Source organism: Carya illinoinensis, chromosome 8 (assembly GCF_018687715.1).
Source record: "Carya illinoinensis cultivar Pawnee chromosome 8, C.illinoinensisPawnee_v1, whole genome shotgun sequence".
In the NCBI taxonomy this organism is placed as follows: domain Eukaryota; kingdom Viridiplantae; phylum Streptophyta; class Magnoliopsida; order Fagales; family Juglandaceae; genus Carya; species Carya illinoinensis.
The window spans coordinates 4,184,761-4,205,891 of record NC_056759.1 but is presented as its reverse complement, the minus strand read 5'-3'; the positions used below and the strand labels follow the sequence as shown (position 1 = coordinate 4,205,891).

The window sequence follows — 21,131 nt, the reverse complement described above, 5'->3', positions numbered from 1 at the left end:
TAAGCATGTAAACCATGCAGAAAGAAGGTCGTCTTTTGGTTTTCTTTTGTTACTAGTGTCTTCTGGTTTTCTTTTGTTACCAGTCTCTTAGAGCACTCTCAATGGTTTTTCTATCTTATCCTTCAAAATACATCACAAAAATTCATTTTTTCTATTTTACATACTGATTTTTACAATATACCATACATCAGCTTATCTATTTTTTTTTTCATATCATTTAAATATTATACTTTTTATTCTTTTTTATTCATTTCAAATATTTTTAAAAATGTTTACACATGAGAAGGAAATGGAAAATCACATGAGGAGGAAGTAATTAAAAATATTTACATTTGATGAATAGGATCCTCTACATGTAGAGGGATCACTGTAGCAAAATGTATAATGTTTTCAAAATACAAAATCCAATAGAGTAGCATTTTAAGAACATTTCTTTATATTTTGAAAGAAAATACATTTTACAAAAGTCATTATGAGTGCTCTTAGAGCATTCACATTGGACTATGCATCCCCATATGCAAAGTCAATTTTGCATAATATTAACATAAATTAGTCTACATTGGATTCTCTATCTCTAAAGTTTTAGCTAACTATGAACAGTAACATTACAATTTTCCATAGCCACTATTTACTCTCCAAGTTTTATTTTAATGTTTATTTCTCTCTCCTCCCACAGTCTCTCTCCCCGACCCCCCCCCAAACGGGATTATTTCCACACTTTCTCTCCCTCGGTTTCTCCTTTCCGAATCCCCATCCCTCTCTCGACCCAAACAACCCCATCGGAAGAAGCTTGGATCCGTGCACCTCTCTCTCACGACGGTCATCGACGGAGCCTGTGACTGTTGCTAGGAATCACTGGAGGTTGCTGGTTTCCTTAATTTTCTGCTATTTCAGGTATGATTTCTCCCTTTCTCTTCACAGTTTCGGTTAGGGTTTTAGATCGTGCATGTGTTTTTCTGTTTTTCTATTTTTCTGTTGCCATTTCTTCATTTGATTTTGTTCTTGGTTTAGATTAGGGTTTCTGATTGTGTGATATTATGGGTTTCTTGGTTTCGATTTTCTATTCTTGGGTTCTATTATCTGAATTTAATGGATTTGGTTGCTGTTTTAATTCGATCATAGCAATTAACTTTAATGGATCATGGCTATTTCCTTTAGTGGAACCCCAAAATTCCTATAAGGAAAAACAAATTGGGATCTGCTCTCCGATTGTGTTTAGGAGAGTTTTCCATTTATTTGGTTTGAAATGTTCATTGATATTAGAGTGGTTGTTTATTGAAGCATGAAGATGTTAGGTGAGGGTTGAATACCGCTGAAAACAGAGGCTAATTATGATCTTACCATTCAGTTTAAATTAGTTAATATTTGGAAGTGTCATTTGTCCTTGAGCACCTTTCACATCATAATTTGCAACTTAGTATGAGAACAGTTAGATATGGCACTCTTAACTGGAAAAGTGAGGGGGGGGGGGAGGATAAACTTCTTCAAATTCATATAAATGAATATATAGGATATAGCCAGTTGATTTCAGTAATTAGTAACTTTATGCTTAATTACCCAGGGTTGTGTCTAATGAAAACATATTCTTCCTACTTATAAAAAAAAAAATGAAAACATATTCTTCCTGTTTGAGTAAAGAAAATAACAACAATTAATAGGTCAAGTCAAATTCAAATTCTTCTTATACAAGTCTTGCATACTCAGTCTATGCCCTTTGCATTTTCTAATGATAAAATTTATAGTACTTATAAAACACTCATAAATAGCATTTTCTCGTGATATTATTGTCTGGTATAAATAATAAGATGATTGCTTCAGTGATTGAGTACAAATCGATTACAACATTGATAAAAGCACTTCACAACATATTTTAAGTCTTTTTTCTCGGTAGTGACCATCAACAGATGCCAACACAGTCATCAAGGCAACTAGAACTCCCAATATTCAAATTTTACCAACTAGAAATTCTTGAGGAACAAAGAAATAAGGCCTAGGGTGGTACATAGTTGTCTTTTTTGTTTTGTGCAGTTTTTGAATGTGTATTTAAAACAGTCTTGGTGACATTGTTGTGGATATTTATATACTACTGGTTGCTATGAACACCAAACCTTTTTTTGTACCTCTCTTTATGGGGAGATTGTTTTGTTGGTGGTTGGTGGTGGGTGGGAACATTTTGTTGGATGAATTTTGTTGTGGGTGGGATATTGTTGTATTGCTTGCTGCTTGTTAGTGCTGGAGCTGCTGGAGGACCCAATGGCAAGGCTGTTTTTGTTGCTGCTGAAGAGTGCTGGAGCTGCTGAAGGGTGCTGGAGCTGCTGAGGCTGCTGGAGGGTGCTGGGCGTGCAGTTATTTTCTGGTTGCTGAACATATATGCTGAATTTGTTGGTTGCTGAATTTGTATAAAAATCAACTTTTTACAACTTGTATTAAGTTGATTTTGATACATAGAATTAGTCACATGTAAATTCTGAAGTTGATATTAGTCAAATGTAATCTGAAGTTGATATTAGTCAGAAATTATTATATATAGAATGCTGGAAATTTGGATGCATGAAAGGGTGGTATGGATGCAGTACATAGTCTATATTATTTCATTGACAGGTTCGGTTTTAATGGATATTATCTATGTACTGGGTATTGATTGCATGTACAAACCAGTACATGGAAATTGCAAGGTAAAAAAATTAATATTAGGCAAAAAAAAAATATATTAAAATAATAATATTTTTTTATTATTTTGCTTTAAATATGCATAAGCCAATGTGGAAGTTTTGTTGAAATGCCAAAGTGGATATGCAAAAGAGTTAATTTTGCATATGCATATCCATATACCAATGTGAATGCTCTTATAAGTTTGGTAACTCACCTTTTTAATTTAGATGGCCTTCTTTCCCTTTTTCAGAAATGCAGTTTTTTTTTTTTTTAATTTTTGTTAGATGCTGCCACATCACACACGATTACACAGCAGTTCAGCATGGGCGGTTGTACCTAGCAAAATTGTAAAAAAATAAGAATGGATGCGAAAGAGAGGGGGAAATGGAGCAGTCCACATCTCCTTACTTTATCAAACTTATTATGCCACTGAGATGATAAAGGGGCAGATAAAACGGAATTATAAGGCAGACTCCAAGAAATATAAATCACATGGCACAAACTTGTCTGGCGGCCTATGAGTGAAGCAGGAGGGAATTTCAACGGTACTGTGGAGTTTCGTGGCTTTGGGGCAGGTGATAACGAGAACATTTATATATTAATGTTGCTAGTCTAGTGAAATATTAAGGCACGAATAAATATTATAAGTCCCATTGGGCTAGATATTTTGTTGGTTGTGGAATTGATAAAGTAGAAAAAGCAGAAAGATAAAAGATGCTAAGGAGTTTTCTGTATATTGATGAAAAACTTACTGCGTACAGTGTGATGACTAGCTCTATATATAGTAAGTACAGTAGTGTAAAAGAATGAAGCAGAGAGAAAAAAATAAAGAATCTTTCTAACAAACTTTGCGGAAGATGCTAACGGAATGCTAGTATTTTTATTTTTAGAAGCATCTTGTGATTGGCTGATTATTTGGATGACTCGTGGCATCTTGCTGTGATGAAGTAGCTGGCATGGTGTGCTGCTGTGATGACTGTATTACTTGATTTAATATCCCCCCGCAAGATGGGGAGTGGAGATCAGTAACTCCCATCTTGAGCAACAATGAGTAGAACATGGGGGAATGGAGGGCCTTAGTTAAGAGGTCTGCAAGCTGCTGCTATGAGGGTGTGTAGGCAGTGGAAAGAACTCTTTCTTGAATTTTGTCCCGAATTAGATGGCAGTCTAATTCAATGTGTTTGGTTCTTTCGTGAAAGACGGGATTTGAGGCAATGTATAAAGCTGATTTGCTATCACAATAGAGAGTGGCTGGTTGAGGATGAGGAACCTGAAGATTAGTGAGGAGATATTTGATCCATACGATTTCACATGAAGCATATGTCATGGAGCGATATTCTGCTTCAGCAGAACTTCTTGATATGGTTGTCTGTTTCTTGCATTTTCAGGAGACAAGAGATTGGCCAAGGAAGACACAGTAGCCTGTTGTTGAACGCCTGGTGTCTGGACATGATGCCCAATCAGAATCGCAGTAGACAGTCAAGTGACATGAGGATGAAGATGAGAAGAACAAACCCTGTCCTGGAGATTTTTTGAGGTACCTCAGCACTTTATAAGCAGCATTTAGATGAGGAATCCGTGATGATGACATGTATTGACTCAAGATATTAACTGAGTAAGAGAGGTCAGGCCGTGTAATAGTGAGGTAGAGAAGTCTTCCAACCATGCGTCTGTATTTACTAGGATCATCCAATAATTGACCTTCATCTTTGCACAATTTAATATTTGGATCCATTGGGATTAAACTTGGTTTACAACCAAGCAAACCAGCATCATGTAATATATCTAATGTATATTTCCTTTGACAGATTTGTATACCAGTAGCATTTCGGGCAACTTCTAAGCCCAAAAAATATTTTAGATAACCAAGATCCTTGATTTTGAATTTGGTGGCTAAAAAAGCTTGTAAGGCAGAAACAACCTTGATATCATTAGAAGCTACAATCATATCATCAACGTAGACAAGTAATGCAATGAATGAAGGACCATTGCCTTTGGTAAAAAGAGTGTAGTCAGCCCGAGATTGAATGAAACCAAATTGAAGTAAAGATGAGGAAAATTTGGCATACCATTGTCGAGAGGCCTGCTTGAGGCCATACAAACTTTTCTTTAACTTGCACACTTTATTTGGGTTGGAAAGGGAGTAGCCAAGAGGCATCTTCATGTAAACTTCTTCATTTAATTCTCCATGTAAGAAGGCGTTATTTACATCAAATTGATGCAAACTCCAGCCTTTAATAGCAGCAATGACCAATAGAGATTTGATTGTGACAAGTTTGGCAACCGGTGAAAAGGTTTCATTGTAATCAAGTCCTTCTTCTTGGGTATACCCTTTAGCAACCAGGCGTGCCTTGTGTCTTTCTATAGAGCCATCTGAGTTGTATTTGAGGCGATAAACCCATTTTGAACCAATTGCTTTCTTTCCAATAGGCAGATCAACAACATCCCAAGTATGATTCAATTGTAAAGTATCAATCTCAACCCATGGCTTTGCGCCATTCTAAAGATTTGACAACTTGAGAATAAGTGGTAGGTTCAGAATTTTGAAGAATGGTAGCAACAAAGGCAGCATATTTTGGAGACAGATTTTTGTTGGATAAATAAGAAGACAAAGGGTAGAGAGAAGCATTACCTTTTACCTTGGAGGTTGGTTGTGAAGAGGGAGTCACAATGACCTGTTGACAAGAATAATCTTGTAAATAGGAAGGAGGTTTCTTTTGTCGAGTGGATCTTCGTGGGGCAGAAGGAATGTTAGGAGTAGTAATTTGAGTGGTGGGGGATTGTGGGGTGGACTGAGTGTTAGGGAAATGAGGCTGGGAGGTAAAAATAGAAGTGTGAGGTGGGGGGTAGTATGTGTAGGTAAGGGATTGATTACTTGATAAAATTGGAGGGGTAGGATTGGACTTGTTCATGGATTACTCTATTTCTTAGAAACCAAATTGAGTCCAAGGCAATGGTTGCAAATATTTGAAAGCTGTGGTGGTCTTCTTCAAGGATTTTTAGTATAAAACTAGGATTGAGGATGGTTTGGATCCAGCTTGTGATTGGTTGGTTTGCAAATAATGTGGAATCAATCGGCCAATTGGAGTGTCTCTACAAAATTTTTGAGTATAAACAATGAAGAAAAGATGTGGGAGATATTCAGCTTCAGTGTGACAAAGGGGCCAGAGGAGTTGTTCCTTCTCAAGAGTAATAATTCTATGGATTAGAGATTTTGTGGGAAGAATGTTGTTGCATATTTTCCATAAAAACAATTTCAGTCTATCTTGCATTTTCAATTTTTAAAATTTTTTCCAATTTATTGTATTTTGCAATAGAGGAGGGCTATATCTGGTTTTTACCAAGGCGCATAAGTAGATTTGATTGAAAAGATTCCTGATGAGTGGTGTAGCCATTTGATTTTATCATTGATGGATTGAAAGTTATGAGTAGATAGAGGAATTTTTTGAATTTCACTAACGGTTTCCTTTGAAAAGAGGGTGTTGAGAAGTGGCAAATTTCATCTTCTTGGTTCTTCCAGGGTGAGCTTAGAGACTGTTGAGCTAAGATCAATGAATGAGGAATTGGGGTTCGATTTGGTCTTTGGGATGGCATGGTGGGAATCCAGGGATCACTCCAGATTTTTGCATTGGTGCCATTGTTGACTTGATAACTGTAGTTATTTTTCAGGAAATCTTTTTGTTTGAGAAAGCATTTATAGAACCAAGAATATGGGGGTTTTGGATTGACATTGATGAAACTGACAGAACCCAGGTATTTCTTGGATTAGATTTCCATCGAGGGACTATTTAACCTTTTTAGGAAAGATCATGCAGATTTCAAAAGGAGAGCTGAGTTGAACAAGGGCATTTGTTTAAGTCCTAATCCTCCCATAGATTTTGGTAAGCATATGGCTTTTCATGACTTAGGGGTATATTTCTTCTTTGTGGGATCATCAACTCCCCACCAAAATCTCCTAAAAACTGCATCAAGTTTATTAGTAATAGATTTTGGGAAGAGAGTTGTAAACCATGGCATAGCTAGGAACTGCACTAGCAACTGTTCTGATGAGGACAATTTTGGAGTTTGGCTTGAATTTTTTCAACTATATTCAAGAAGAATTTCCTTGTATCTCCTCCTCTGGCTAGTGGGAGTCCGAGATATTTTGTATAGGGAGGAGAGATTTTGAAAGGGAAAATGGATTTGATCTTAATTATGATGCTTTGAGGGGTGTTTTTACTAAAATGAATTGATGATTTTTTTTTTTTAATTAATGCTGTGTCCCGATCAATAGTTGTAGGTTTGAAGACACTCTGAGAAGGCTTGAGTTGTATCAATTGAGACGAACCAAAAATGAAAAGATCACCAACAAATAAAGGGTGGGAAATCGAGGGGCATCTTCTAGACATCTTTAATCCTTTGATAGAGTTTAAATATTCACTTATAAGAATTAGACACAAGAGTACTTCACTATCCAAAATGAAAGGAATGGAGAGAGGGGGTCGCCTTATCTGAGGTCTCTTGTTGGATGGAAAAATCCATGGGAGGATCTATTGACTATAATTGAGTAAGAGACTATAGTGATACATTCCCTTATCCAGTTGATCTATTGTTGATTGAACACTACATGGTGTAGGACAGAGAAAATGTAAGACTATTCCATTGAGTCGCTTTGCCATATCAATATTTGTGGCCATTTGTCCTGTCTTACCTTTCATTTTATTCATGTGATGGAAGATTTCCTAGGCCAGGATGATATTCTCTTGAATAAATCTTCCTGGAATGAACGCTGATTAGCAAGGGGAAATAATTTGAGGAAGGACATATTTGAGATGATTAGTAAGAATTTTTGCTATGATTTTATAACACACGTTTGAAAGACTTATGGTTTTGAATTGATGCACATCGTTCGGGTTGTCCACTTTTGGAATCAAGATTAGACTAGTATGGTTAAGCTCTTTTAAGAGTTTACCATTGAGGAAAAAAAAAACTTTGAATACCGGCGATCAAATCAATTTTTATCACCTCCCAGTAGGTTTTATAGAAAAGGCCAGTGAAGCCATCTAGACCTGGAGCTTTTGATGATAGGAGTTGGCGAACAATTAGGGCAATGTCCTCTTCAGTGGGAATTGAACAAAGGAAATCATTTTCCAAGACTGAGATATTTGTTGGGAATAGGTTATCTAGGTTTTCTGGTGTCGATGGATTGGAAGTTGTGAAGATTTTCTTGAAGTGATCATGGATTTTGGAGATAATGGTGTTATGATCAGAAGTCCAAAGGTCTCTACCTTCCTTTAAACAATCAATTGTGTCATGTCTATGTTGGATGCCCATAGATGCATGGAAGAATTTCGTATTGAGGTCAAGAGTGGTGAGCCAAGTGATTATGGATTTTTGCTTCCAAAGAGTTTCTGAAATGAAAACAACTTCAGGGTTATGTGCCCTAATATTTGCCCTCAAAGATATAATTGCACTTGGTCAGGCAATACCTCGGCAATTCTAAGATAACAGCTTCATGGCTCATTGGGTGACAGTGAAGACCCTGTCTCCTCAGCCGTTGGATTTGTAGGGAAGAGATTCATGGTTTAAGTATGTACTTTGTTACCCAAAGCATGTAGTTCCTGATTTTGATATGGAGCATATCTGATGGTAGTCTACTCGTCGGGTTCCTCTTTGGTTGTTTCCTTTGGACTTTTTCTTTCATTGCTTTCTAAGTCAACTCCTTCTTTTCTGGAATGGTGGGAGGCATTGCTTGAAGATTTGTAGGTTCTGTCTCCTTTTCTCCATCATCTTTAATCAAGAAAGTTGAACTAAGAATACATCTCTTTTGGGGAAAAATAGGTTCACTCTTTTTCTCGACTGAGCACTTCCTCTTATTAAAAGTCTCACTGGTTAGATTTTTTTTGGGGGGGGGGGGGGGTGGGTTTCATTTTGGGGCAGAAGCTAATTTTCCATTGGAGATTTCTCTGTGAAGATATTTGCTATCGAGGGCGATGAGATGGTCTAAGTGTTTGGGAAGGATTGAGGGAAGACTTGGGTGGGGCTTAGATGGAAGGTGTTAAAGGCAAGACAGGCCCGATCAGATGGGCTAACTAGCAGAGAAAGATTGTGGTTGGGCTTGAGGGATTTTAGGTGGGCCAGCAATCTGTTTCATTTGATTAATGATTTGATTAAAGAAAGATGGATTGGCCCCTTCTATGTGGTCCTCCGCTGAAATGAAAGGGAAAAGAGGCTTGGTGGGCTTGAAAAGGTCCAGAGAAAACTAGCTTGAGGGATTGGCTAGGAGTTGAGGGATATTATTTCCTGACTCTTGAGACATGTGGATGGTTGGAGTGAAGTTGATTTTGGTGTGTGCGGCATAAGTGAATGCATTATGGAGGTTGATGGGGATATATTGGTGTACTTTGCTCAATAATGGAAATTGACAAACATGTCAGTGAGATTAGATCCGCACCACGTGGTCCTAGGATGAAGGAATCTGACCTTACTTTGCATTAACTTTCTGAAGGTTGAACATTGTTGTCTTCTAGGGTTTGTTCACTACTCCCTAAACCAGAGAATAATTGCTTGATGCAAAATTCTTTTTTCTTGGGTGATGATGACCTTCACTTTTCCTTTACCAAGATGTTCAACCTCGGTTTACTTTCTCTTTCCAATGTCTCGACAATGACACTTCAGCTGAGAGGTTTCAGAGGGCTCTCTTATTTTCACTAGTGGCAATGGGCGATGGATAACTTGTGGTTGATCAACCTGTGGAACTACTTGGAGTAGGTTGTGAGGGAGCTCTTCGGTTTTGCTTGCTTGACAAAGTTCTTGTGAGTCTGCATGCATCCAATGTCCATACCATGGTTCTCCATCAGAGTTTATATAGATAGGGCAGCTTTGTTGAAGGTGTCCTAGATGTCCACATCCATAGCAAAATTCAGAGAGCTACTCATATTTGAAATTGATCTTTGCAGGACTTTGTTGACTCTAGGGAGAGTAAAGCCTTCAAACAACGGCTTTTATGTGTTTATTTTTACTCTAATTATGAGGAATGGTATTGCACATGAACTAGGGAGATATGTTAGGTCAATATCCAATAGATTACCGAGAATTTTCTCTATTTTTTCAGCATTTTTTTTTTCATCATTTCGAGTGGAAGCCCATATATTTGTATCCAAAATGCAAAGAATGTGAGATCAATTTCCTGAAGGCTAAGTCCTGGATGCCATTCTTTAAGAACCATAAGATACTCTTTGAAATTCCAAGGATGATGCAGAAACACATGGTATTATTCTAGAGGAGAAGGAAATATGTTTGTTTAAGGCTTTTGCAGTAACCAACTTACCAACTAGAGTGTGGCCTGAGATCTTCATGGCTAACGCAGAAGCAGGTTTGAGAATTATATCGTTCCATTTGAGTGCCTTTGTCTGTTGGATGAATTGGTCAGTATTTCTTTTTCCTAAGCAAGCAAACTTCATTAAAATAAAAGATGATACAAGTTAAAGAGAGTGAGGTTCCCCAACAAAACACACCAAAATAACAACCACAACACAAAAGAAGTGGAAAAAAAAAAAAAAAGGTTGTGAGACCAATTTCTTGGTCTCTGTCGAAGCCCTACAAAGAGGATATCGTCTTAAAATGCATTTTGAAGGTAAGCCACCACTGGAGGTGGTGCAAGCGGATGTACTGTAGTTGAAAGTCTTGAGGTATTTGTTGGTAAAGTCCTTAGTCTCTTTCACAAGATCACCGATTAGGGAAAGTAATAACCAAAATAGACTGGTATCAAAATGGCAGATATGCAGTGGCGGAATAGTCAACCCACACCTCTGGAGTGGCGCGTGAGGACCACGCGCATGTTGAATAGAGGTGGGGTTAGCCAATCTGAAAGATCAGAGGGTGGGAAATCTACTGGTACAGTACGTATAGCCAACAAAGCTATCAGAGCGTGGCGGCATATGAAGACCACACGCAGAAACAAGTAGCACGTGAGGGCAACTCGCAGACATTTTGGGCGTGGTTCTGTATCGTCCAAGTAGATCTGTGGGAGGGGAACGTCATGGTAGGGTGCATGTTGACTGTTCATGGCTGGAGTGCTACAAATCTGAAAAAATTTGAACTGGTGAAAAAATACTACCATAGAAGCATATACACAAAATGGTAATGAAAATGAAGACAAAAATAAAAAGAAAATTGAGAGGAAGGTGAAACCAAGACTCGCACCTTCCTCTCCTGCAACAGCATTTGAAATGATTGGTTTTCTTTCTAGAAAGAAGGTAGAGCTTCTTTGCCTAGAAAGAGACAGTAGCTCTGTATAGTAGCACTGAGTTGGTCAATGTTTGTTGGTTCTTTGAACATTGTTTAAGATAGGTGGATCTAGTTTCTAGGATGGTAGTTATGGCAAATGGTGGGGTTTAGGTGAAGGGAATAAAGGTGTTAGGTGTTTGGTGGGTAGGAGAGACTACAAAGAGGGGGAAAGACTCATCTTCGGAGAGAGAGAGTTGGCCTTTATGATAAGGATAATATTCTATGTCGATGGTCATGCAAGATTTTAATATTAAGAACATTGTTAATATATTATGCATATGTAAAAGATATTTTTTTATAAATATAAGATGAATTTAAATTTTAATTATTGTATTTACATAAGTTATTATATTGGAATAGTTATTTTTTTATTATATAATAATAAAATAATATGAGATGAATTTGATTTTAACTATTCACATCAAATCGCTATATTAAATTATCTATTTATTCATTATATAATAACGAGTAATTAATAATTATAAAAATATTTAATTTTTTTTAATTATTAATTTTTTTTTATTTTATCATATTTTACTATTCTATCTATTATATCTTAATTAGTAATTATATTTTAATTAAATTATTTAAATGTTTGTGAATGTAAATAGAAAAAAAAAAAGAGAGAGTGAATACTGTAGATCAAACTCAAATTATTTAACTCTGCACCATCCAATGTGAGCTTCTTTTCATTCATAATAATTAAAAAGTATTATTTTTTTACATATATATAATCCGGTGCTCTAACATGAGCAAAAGAGCCAGCTTTGTCGCGGTGAAATACACTGACAACACGTAAAAGAAAAATAAGAAGGAAAAAGTACATTTTATATCCTCAAACTATAAAGGGTTTTTACAGTTTATTCTCAAAACTATCAAAACTGAAAACATCATACAATCGAAAACTTATATTTGATACTGTAATTCAATTAGGACTGTTGGGGTATAACAAAAATAGATAACATGGCGTAATACCGATGGCCCAGATTTTAATGGTGGGTACTGATTTACTAATTTGAGGTGGAAAGTAGCCAAGAGTGTTGGTAATAAAAAACAAAAAAGGAGACGGTGACCAGAAGAAATGGAGTACACGTCATATCGAGCTTTTATGCCTTCGAAGTGATCTTAACTAATACAGATAATTTAATTTAATTTTTTTTATAAATTTAAAATTTTGAACAAATAATAATTTATACGGTATTAAAATAGAAATTATGAATTTGAATAAGTTGAACTCACTCGTGGAGAGATGACCAATAAATAAGGAAAAAGTATTAAATATATAATATAAATAATTACAATTACCTCTCCTCACATATTTAAATTTTTAAAATAAGCAATAATTTCACTGGTGTAAAAAGAGAATTAAGAAGTTACTCTCCATGGAAAATGAAACCTCAAACTAGGCGGCTCAATTATTTCCATGGCTATGATTGAGTTGGAGGCCAGAAGTCAGAAACCGTGTGGACCTCTTGTCTCTGGGTACTGTTGCTAGTCTATTAAAAAAAGACATGCTTTCGTCTCTGGGTCCTGTTGCTAGTCTATTAAAAAGAGACGTGAAGAATTGAAGATCATACATTTGCCGGAGCTCCTTCTCCTCCTATAAATTAGAGGCAAATCTACTTGTCTGCATCACATAGTAAGTGTAATAACATCATCAGATAGTTTTTTCGGAGAGAAGTAAGAAAAATAAACAAAAAGAAAAAAGAAAAAATGAGAGCATTGGGAGTGGTTATTCTCGGTTTCATCATGCTGATCATAGCCATATGTCTCATGCCAGAGGCAGCAAATGCCGCACAGGGCACTGCTATTTACTACGATCCCCCTTATATTCGTGAGTATGCTTACTTATATGCATCATTAGCTATATATATATAGACATGACACGTTTAAATAATTTTTTTATTTATAAATTATTGGTTTATAAAATCACTTTAAAACAGCCTGCAACATCAAATGGTGTGACTTGATAGGACAGAAGAATGATAAACAGTAAAATTAAGTTATATATAGATATATTATAACTGTAACATTTTATTAATTAACGTAGGAGTTTTAACAATTAAAATCCATTCGACAGCCTCAGCATGCTATGGAAGACAAAACCTTGGTGTGATGGTAGCTGGAGCAAGTGATCAGATTTGGGGGAATCGAGCAGCCTGTGGTAAAAATTACAGAGTCACATGCATCGGAGGCGCAAACCTGGCGCCACATCCTTGCAAGTCTGGCAACGTTGTGGTTAAAATCGTAGATCACTGTCCGTCACCGGGATGCAATGGAACCATAAATCTCTCTAGAGATGCTTTCTCCAAAATAGCTGATCTTAAGGCCGGAAAAGTCAAAATTGAGTATACTCCGTAAGATCTATCTATCTATCTATCTATCTCTAACATTATATATATGGCTAAAGAATGTATGTATGTATGTAATTAATGGTTGCTTCTGCATTTTGCCATCCATTTGCAGGGCTTGAAGTTCTCTGGCCTAGAACATGGTCTGCCTCCTAACAAGCTAGGGATTTTTAAAAATACTGAAATGAGCAGCTAGCTCATGGATGAAACTTCTATCTGCTCAATGCATGTCAACATGATGTAGAAATCACTGTATATGCAAGCGATACATGTTCAGTGCTGCAATAAAGAGAGGCCATTAGTACTTTAGAATCGATCATTATGATGAGTACGTCGTTGGTTACGCATGCAATCTTATAGAACCTGGAAAAGAAGGCAAAATTCATTTCACGAATAAAATGCGAGAATTTGGCTTGGTTGAGGGAAAAAAATATATATATTAAAACAGAAATAATTAAAAAAAAAAGGAAGAAATAATTATTGCTCTTTGAGTTCATTTATTAGTGTATAATAATAATAATAATAATAATAATAATAATAATATGATTTTATTTTTATTTTTTCCCAATTTTTGAGAGTCTAATTTTAATTTCCAGAATATGACACATTTTTTTTTATTTATTTTAAAAGTTAATAGACATCATCTTAATCCTCTTCTACATCATAAAACAATGTTACGCGTGCACGACAAAGGAGAATTTTCGTGTAACAAACATGATAACTACTTCACTTGTAGCCAAGTGCTATTTATTTATGCCTGCTTTTATCATCGTCGTACTCATTTTTTATTTGAATAATATTAGATAATTAAAAATTATGTAATTTTTTTTTTAATTTTAATAAATTAATTTTTTATATGAATTTTATATCTATTCATATTTTAGAATAAATATGTAGACTCAATATTCATATTATTTTATTTATAATTTGAGAAGATAAAAGAAAGACGGCAAAACAAGTCTACGACCCCCGGAAAAGAAGCCCACAGATTTGCCATTTAGCCATGGCGGATGGGTACGCATTCCTATGATTAGAGGCCTGTCGTTTCCCATTTAAGGTCGGTGTCGCTCTTTAAAACATGAAATTGCACGCCTCTTCCTTTCTCGCGGATCACTCCGATCTCTGAACAGTCCGAGGATTAACAATGCCTGCCCATGACCAATCATCACCACCAACACCGTCAAAACCGAATCCAAAGCTCCTATCCCTCTTCCTTAAGGCCATCATCATGACCCTCCTCACCTCTCTCTTCTTCCTCTTCCTCGGCCTTGCCTCCGCCGTCTTGCTCCTCCTCCATATTTCCCTCTCTTCCCAACGCCACCGCCGCCCTTCTCTCCCCTCCACCTCTTCTTCTGGGCTACCCCCCAGAGACCTCAACACCCTCCCCTACTTCAGATTAAAGCGGCACGCCACGAAGAACGGCGCCGCTGAAGATGAAGATTGCGTGGTCTGCCTCGATTCCTTCAGGGACGGTCAGTGCTGCAGGAAACTCTCGGCTTGCGGTCACCTGTTCCACAAGCGGTGCGTGGACTCGTGGCTCGTCAAGGTAGCCGCCTGTCCGATGTGCCGGGCACGTGTTCAATCAAATGTGGGAACGAAGGGTTCCATGGTGGGTTTGGAGGAGGATGGGGATAAGAAGCTTTGGAGGATTTGGTAGGCTTGTAATTATTGTAAGTTCTTGTAACTCCGAAATTATATACTGCATTAATTTTTGTTCCCCCTTCCTGTTTTCGGTTAATTTATAGCGTCAGATATAATTTGCTCGCATGTCCATCCTGACTTATATTTGCTTCCGTTCTCTTGTTTTTCCTATGATGGGTTTTGTTTGGTTGCCGAGCAACGTAAATTGAGACTATAAAGTTACATTCTTGTTGCAATATACCAGTTCAGATATAAAACTATTCCAAATGCGTTTGTCCCAGCTAATTGGCTTGCTGGATATAATTTAAAAGGATGAATGGGGGGAAAAGTAGAGGGCTAATACCGGTGAATTGCACTCCTTCAGACCATATATTCCCGAAGTCATTGCTCTTATGGAAGTTGGAAAAAATATTGGGTTGTTTACACTGGAGCCTGTGTAAAACTCTCTCGAGATGGAAGAGCATTCACATCCGGTTTCCTATCATTTTCCTTAAATTTTAGGTAGAAATTATATTTTCTATAATTTTCTTCTAAATTTTACTCATCCTTACAAAATTTCTTACGTCTCATTTCTTGTCATTTTTCTATTCTATTAAAATAATATTTTTATATTCTTTTTTTATTATTGTTTCTATAATTTTATTTCTACATCTTTAACTATTCTTTATAAAATATATATAAAAATTGATTTAGTGAACGAATAGTGACTCTAAATATAGGGAGTCACTATTTACATCCTAAACCCATATCTTAAAATAGGGAACCGGATAGAGTGCTTATTTTGTCAAAAAGTTAAATTGATTTCCTAAAATTTAGAGATTTGGAAAGTATAGTTAAATTGATTTCCTAAAATTTAGAAATTTGGAAAGTATAGGAACCGGATGGGAATGTAGAAAGCACGAGGAAAAGAAATAGGTGAAATCAAAGTGCTGTATTGGTTAGCAAATCGAGTTCCTTTCTTCAGCAAGTGACAACTTTTCTTTCTATGCGTCGTTCTTTCCAAGATTCATAGGGAGGGCGAATCGTTGAATCTTTGCATTGCGTTTGACTGCGTTGTGCCCTGTTGTATCAATCTTTTTATGATCTCTTTTCAAGTATTTTTATTTTATATTGCTGCACTTCAGGCTGTGTATAGTTCACTATACATATTTCCTTTATTCTCCCGTAGAATGTGGACCAAACAAGAGTTTTAGGCCTGTTTGGATAGTGAAAGTATTTCATCTTATCTCATCATTATAATTTTTTCAAATTCTCACACAAAATATAATAAAAAAGTCAACTTTTTCAAATTTCAAAACAATAATAATATTAAAAAGTAATATTCTAACAATATTTTATTTAACTTTCATCTCATCTCAACTCACTGTACAAACAGCACCTTAATCTTTGAACACTGTACCTAAAAGCCCCCAGCTAACATCATGAAAGGATACTGGCTTCAATGAGTTAATATATGTCTTTCGTAGGGACCTGGTGCAAGTTTCTTGAGGGGTTTATGAGAAGGGGATTGGTTTGAGTCTTCTTTACATGTATCGGGTTCCATTAATTACGTATGATTAAAATATCTAGTAGCTACTACAATCCTCCCTTACATAGAAACTCAAGGTGATGGTTTTTGGTGTGGATAATTTGCTAGAAAGTAGGAAATATAACTTGATAAGTTGAGAAGTTTGCTGTTTGGATTATTTCGTACTCTCATCTTTTCTACTGCATGTTAAAATGTTTGACTTTACTCTGTATGTGTAATTCCTTTTGGCATAAGAGTGATTAAAGGGCAGTCAACAGAATCTGCCCTTCGTGAGACTACGCTGTGCTATTAAGCCTATTATGTGGATCCTGCTTTAATGAGCTTTGTGTTTGATGAGTTAATCCTCTTTTAAGCTTTGCAAAGCATTCTCCTATGGGAGGCTTGGGAGCATTGTGCATTGCTCGAGCTATCCACGGAAAGTAGTCTAGTCTGCCAAAAGTTCATGGGTATTTGAGACTTTCTTTATGGATTTCTTCTTAATGATTTTATTAGATTTCAGAATTCATTTAAACCTGCTGAATTAACTGCATGGGTAATCGTTTGTCTGCAATTTTTTTTTTTGGAATGGTTATGAAGATATCATTTAGAGAGGAATGCATTATGGAAAAAGAAAAATGTAATAGATGTTAAATATGGGGGTATGTGGGGGAGTTGGTGTTCAAATGAAGTAAGAGGTGCTTATGGGATGGTATTGTGGAAGTCAATTTGTATGGGATGGGGGGACTTTGTTAAACATGTCAAATTTAAGGTGGGGGATGGATCAAGAATACATTTTTTACATGACAATTGGTGTGGTGAGTCAGCTCTCAAGAATGTCTTCCCTTCACTTTTTCAGATTGCAAGGCAGCATGATGCAACTGTGGCTGATTCTATCTATTTTTTGCATAATAGTATTCAATGGAATGTTGATTTTGTGAGAAATGTGAATGACAGAGAAGGTAATGTTTTTAGTAGAATATATGAGTTGAAGATTGTCCAAGGAAGAGAGGACATATTGATGTGGATTCATGAAGGAAATTCTAAATTCTCTCTTCATTCCTATTATAATGCATTAATCTGTCAAGATGTGTATGTGATTACCCTTGGAAAAGCATTTGGAAAGTTAGGTGCCGAGTAAGGTGGCTTTCTTCTGTTGGCTGGTGTCTCATGATAAAATTCTGACTAGATAATCTATGGAAGCATGGATTTTGTGTAGTAGATTGGTGTTGTATGTGCAAGAAAGAGGGTGAATCAGTAAATCACTTATTTCTATCTTGTGGGGTGGCTAAAAGTTTGTGGCATGATATTTTTGGAAGGATGGGTATAGCTTGGGTGATGCCTAAGCAAGTCGTCGATTTATTAGCTTGTTGGAGAGGAGTTGGGAGGAGTCGATGTATTGCTACCATTTGAAAAAATGATTCCTTTGTGCTTGATGTGATGTTTATGGCTAGAAACGAATGAGAGATGTTTTGAAGACAAAGAAAGGTCATTGGAAGAAGTTAGGGAATTCTTTTTCAAAACTTTATGTAGATATTTTCTTTTGTATATCTCTTATGGACTTGGACTATTCCTATTCTTGATAATAACACTCTTATTTAAAAAATAAATAAATAAAAAAGATTATGCACCCAACCATGTGTGATGTGAGAGATATTGACTTTTTGGGAGAATGGTCAGGTTGTGATCCTAACTTTTTAGAATTTTGTGAATAACAATAAAAATAAAATAATTTAAGCCAAGATGTTTTATTAGATTTTGAGAAATAAGATAGAAAGTTAAATAAAAATATTGATTTTGTAAATGTTGTATTGATTTTTGTATTTAGATAATAATTAAATGAAAAAATTAAAAATTTGAAGCTGAAAAATATATTGTGTTTTAATGATATTTAAAAATAAAATTAAGAGAAATTTTAAGAATTCTTCGACGGTCCAGGCATGTCCTTATTAAGTAGGGATGGGTTTCCGACTCTGGCCAACATCTGCTCCCATTTTGACTCCAGCGGAGACGGAGTAATCGGGATTCACAATCGGAGTAGAATTATTTTTTAAAATATTGTTGGAGTTATCCGACTTACGAACTCCGACTAATAATATCTCTGCTCTTTGTTCACTGTATTTCCTCCACTGCCTTAATATTTACCATTCTCCTACTGTAAAGAAATAAGAGTGCTCGATTTCCTATGAATGTTTATCCTTTTCACTTTTATCGGCCTTGCAGTTGGACTTTCAAATCTTTAATCGCTTAATTTTTGTATTCTCGCTCAACCGAAACAACTTTAGTTATAAAAAATAAAAATACTGACACGATTCATTCGCTTTACTGCCTAATGGCTAATGATGAACCAACTTAACATTGACATCATGCTTTTTATCTGAAGTTATGAAGCAACGCAGTTTTTCTTTCGCTTTTGGTCTCTCGGTAAGCATAACTAGAAAGATGGAAAGCACATTGAAAAAGTCTTTAATTTTTTATTCACTCAAGTCTCGAGTCTCTCAGCCTTTGGCTTCAAATCACTGTCGTTTTATTTCTTTCTATCTTTCTTTGTTTTCTTGATTTTTGGTTCTGATACATGCATGTCAAGTTTTATAGTTGGTGCTAGCTTCGAAATACAATTCTTGTTCACTTTTTACAGTGTACATGAAAACTAGATTTTGAAAGATAGACCCAATAAAAGCAGAAAAGGAAATGAGCAGACTGAGAGGAGACTCGGTGTTGAGGCTTGGAGCAATTGAGAGTCTCGCCATGATTGAAGGGGAGGAGGGATTGCCACCATTCGATAGCGATATAAACCCGACCGACCAAGCTCTCTCTCTCTCTCTCTCTCTCTCTCTCTCTCTCTCTCTCTCTCTCTCTCTCTCTCTCTCTCTCTGACACTCTGCCTCTCGAATTTCGATTCCAACAATTTTGATCTGAGTCAGAGTCTGTTCCTAATTGGAGTTGAGAGTTTAGAATTGGATTTTCTTACTCTGATAGAGTCAGAATCCAGCCCTATTATTAGGTGATAATGATGGGAAATGCCACAAACTGTATAACCAAAAAAAATGGAACTGAAGGGATTACTTATTATTTTCTTTAACATGTTGCATCCAAAACCATTTCCGACCAAAGGAAAATTAAGCAATTGTTGTATTTTTTAATATGTAACGTAAAAGTTACCCTGCAAAGTTGCTCCAACTCTCGCCCTAAAATATTTTTTCCTCTCTTTAAAACGAAAGAGAATCCCCCCAATATATGGATTAGCAACCTTCTCTATTCTCCTCTAATATCCCATTACTGCATGTAAATCTGTGGGGGTTTTTTTTATTCATATTCTTCCATGTTAGAAATGGTATGATCTACTGACTTTCAGCTATCCAAAATCTATACGCCCCACTTCACTAAACTCTGCAACTGTAGATCTAAAAGAAGACACTAAAATCGTTGCCTTCGGGCTAGCATGTGATCATGTGAGGTTCTGAAGTACCTACTAATTTCTCTTTGTAGATGTTGTTAGAGGTGTAATTAGTCCGATTTGGTTCAACCTGAGCACAGATCAAAAATTTCAATTCATCATTTTTGTGAGCCGGACCATTAACTATTGGTCCATTTGATCTATTAACATTTTTTACATCTTTTTTTTCTTTTTTGACAAAAAAATTAATTAAAATTAAATATTTTTTAATATTTTATATCTAATTAATGAATATTAAATAATTTCACTATATATATTATCATTGACGATCCCTTTGATGAAAATTATATAAAATAATATATTATATATATATTGACGATCCCTTTGATGAAAATTATATAAAATAATATATTATATATATAATATTTTAATATATATATATACACATTTAGTCAATCTTGATTTAATCCGGTCCAAAAAAATTACATTTTGACCTTGATAAATAAGACTTTTAATCCAATCTGGACCAAATCATTCAGTTTAGTAGATTTTTCCAATCGGGACTAATAATCTTAGAGCATCCTCAATGGATTAGCCAAATGCTAAAATCCATCTCCTATTTAGCTATTATACCTCAAAATATCATCACAATGGATTAGTCAAAATTCAAATATTTAGACTTTAGCTATAATAAACACCAAAATTATTTTCGCATACAACTCAAATAAAATAAATTATAAAATTGTAAAAAGTGATAAAATAAAATAAATTAATATATAGTTAATTATTTCATTACTATATAATGAATAAATGAATAATTCAATATGAAAATTTGATGTGAATAGTTAAAGTAAAATTCATCTTATATTATTTTATTATTATAGAATGAAAAAATAACTATTCCAATATGAGACTTATGTTAATAGATTAGTTAAAAACTAAAATTAATCTCACATTCATTAAAAGTGCCTTTTAATTTTGACTAATCCACTGAGGATGCTCTTACACCCCTAGATGCAGTAATGTTGGGTTCTTTAAAATCGACTCCACTCCGTCTTCAACTATTAATCAAACATGTTCTAAGGTTTTTTTTTATTATTATTATTATCAAAAATTCTATGTGTAGTAAATTTTATGTATTTTTTTATATAATTTATTAATGTGATTGTCTTTTAATAAAATAAATTCTACAAAAATTCACCTTTGCTCCCTCCTTGAAAAAGAAAAATTATAATTTTATCCATCTAAATGAATTTCTGGTTCCCGGCCAGTCAAACAAAGAAAACTGCAAAAACAACGTTTGCCCAAGAAAAAGCAA

At 35.4% G+C, this 21,131-nt stretch overlaps 2 protein-coding genes across 3 annotated transcripts; both read left to right on the top strand.

Annotated features, from left to right (window-relative positions):
• Positions 1–12,507: 12,507 nt before the first annotated feature.
• LOC122318935 (EG45-like domain containing protein) lies at positions 12,508–13,590 on the top strand. Of its 2 annotated transcripts, none has more exons than XM_043136699.1 (3): positions 12,508–12,754; positions 12,971–13,277; positions 13,387–13,590. In XM_043136699.1, exons 1-3 carry the CDS (start codon positions 12,634–12,636, stop codon positions 13,391–13,393), a joined length of 435 nt encoding a protein of 144 aa, XP_042992633.1. In that variant the 5' UTR covers positions 12,508–12,633; the 3' UTR covers positions 13,394–13,590. The 2 variants fall into 2 exon arrangements, with proteins under 2 accessions (XP_042992633.1, XP_042992634.1); XM_043136700.1 differs by having other exon boundaries at positions 12,534–12,754; positions 13,001–13,277.
• A 674-nt stretch (positions 13,591–14,264) lies between these two features.
• On the top strand, positions 14,265–14,988 carry LOC122318934 (RING-H2 finger protein ATL56-like). The gene has a single exon (XM_043136698.1). The coding sequence runs from the start codon at positions 14,416–14,418 to the stop codon at positions 14,926–14,928; it is 513 nt and encodes a 170-aa protein (XP_042992632.1). The 5' UTR covers positions 14,265–14,415; the 3' UTR covers positions 14,929–14,988.
• The last annotated feature ends 6,143 nt before the right edge of the window (positions 14,989–21,131 follow it).

Coding starts and splice junctions, on each gene's coding strand:
- LOC122318935 (XM_043136699.1), top strand. CDS start 12,634: ATGAGAGCATTGGGAGTGGTTATTCTCGGTTTCATCATGCTGATCATA. Junction 12,755..12,970: donor CTACGATCCCCCTTATATTC/GTGAGTATGCTT, acceptor TAATTAACGTAG/GAGTTTTAACAATTAAAATC.
- LOC122318934 (XM_043136698.1), top strand. CDS start 14,416: ATGCCTGCCCATGACCAATCATCACCACCAACACCGTCAAAACCGAAT.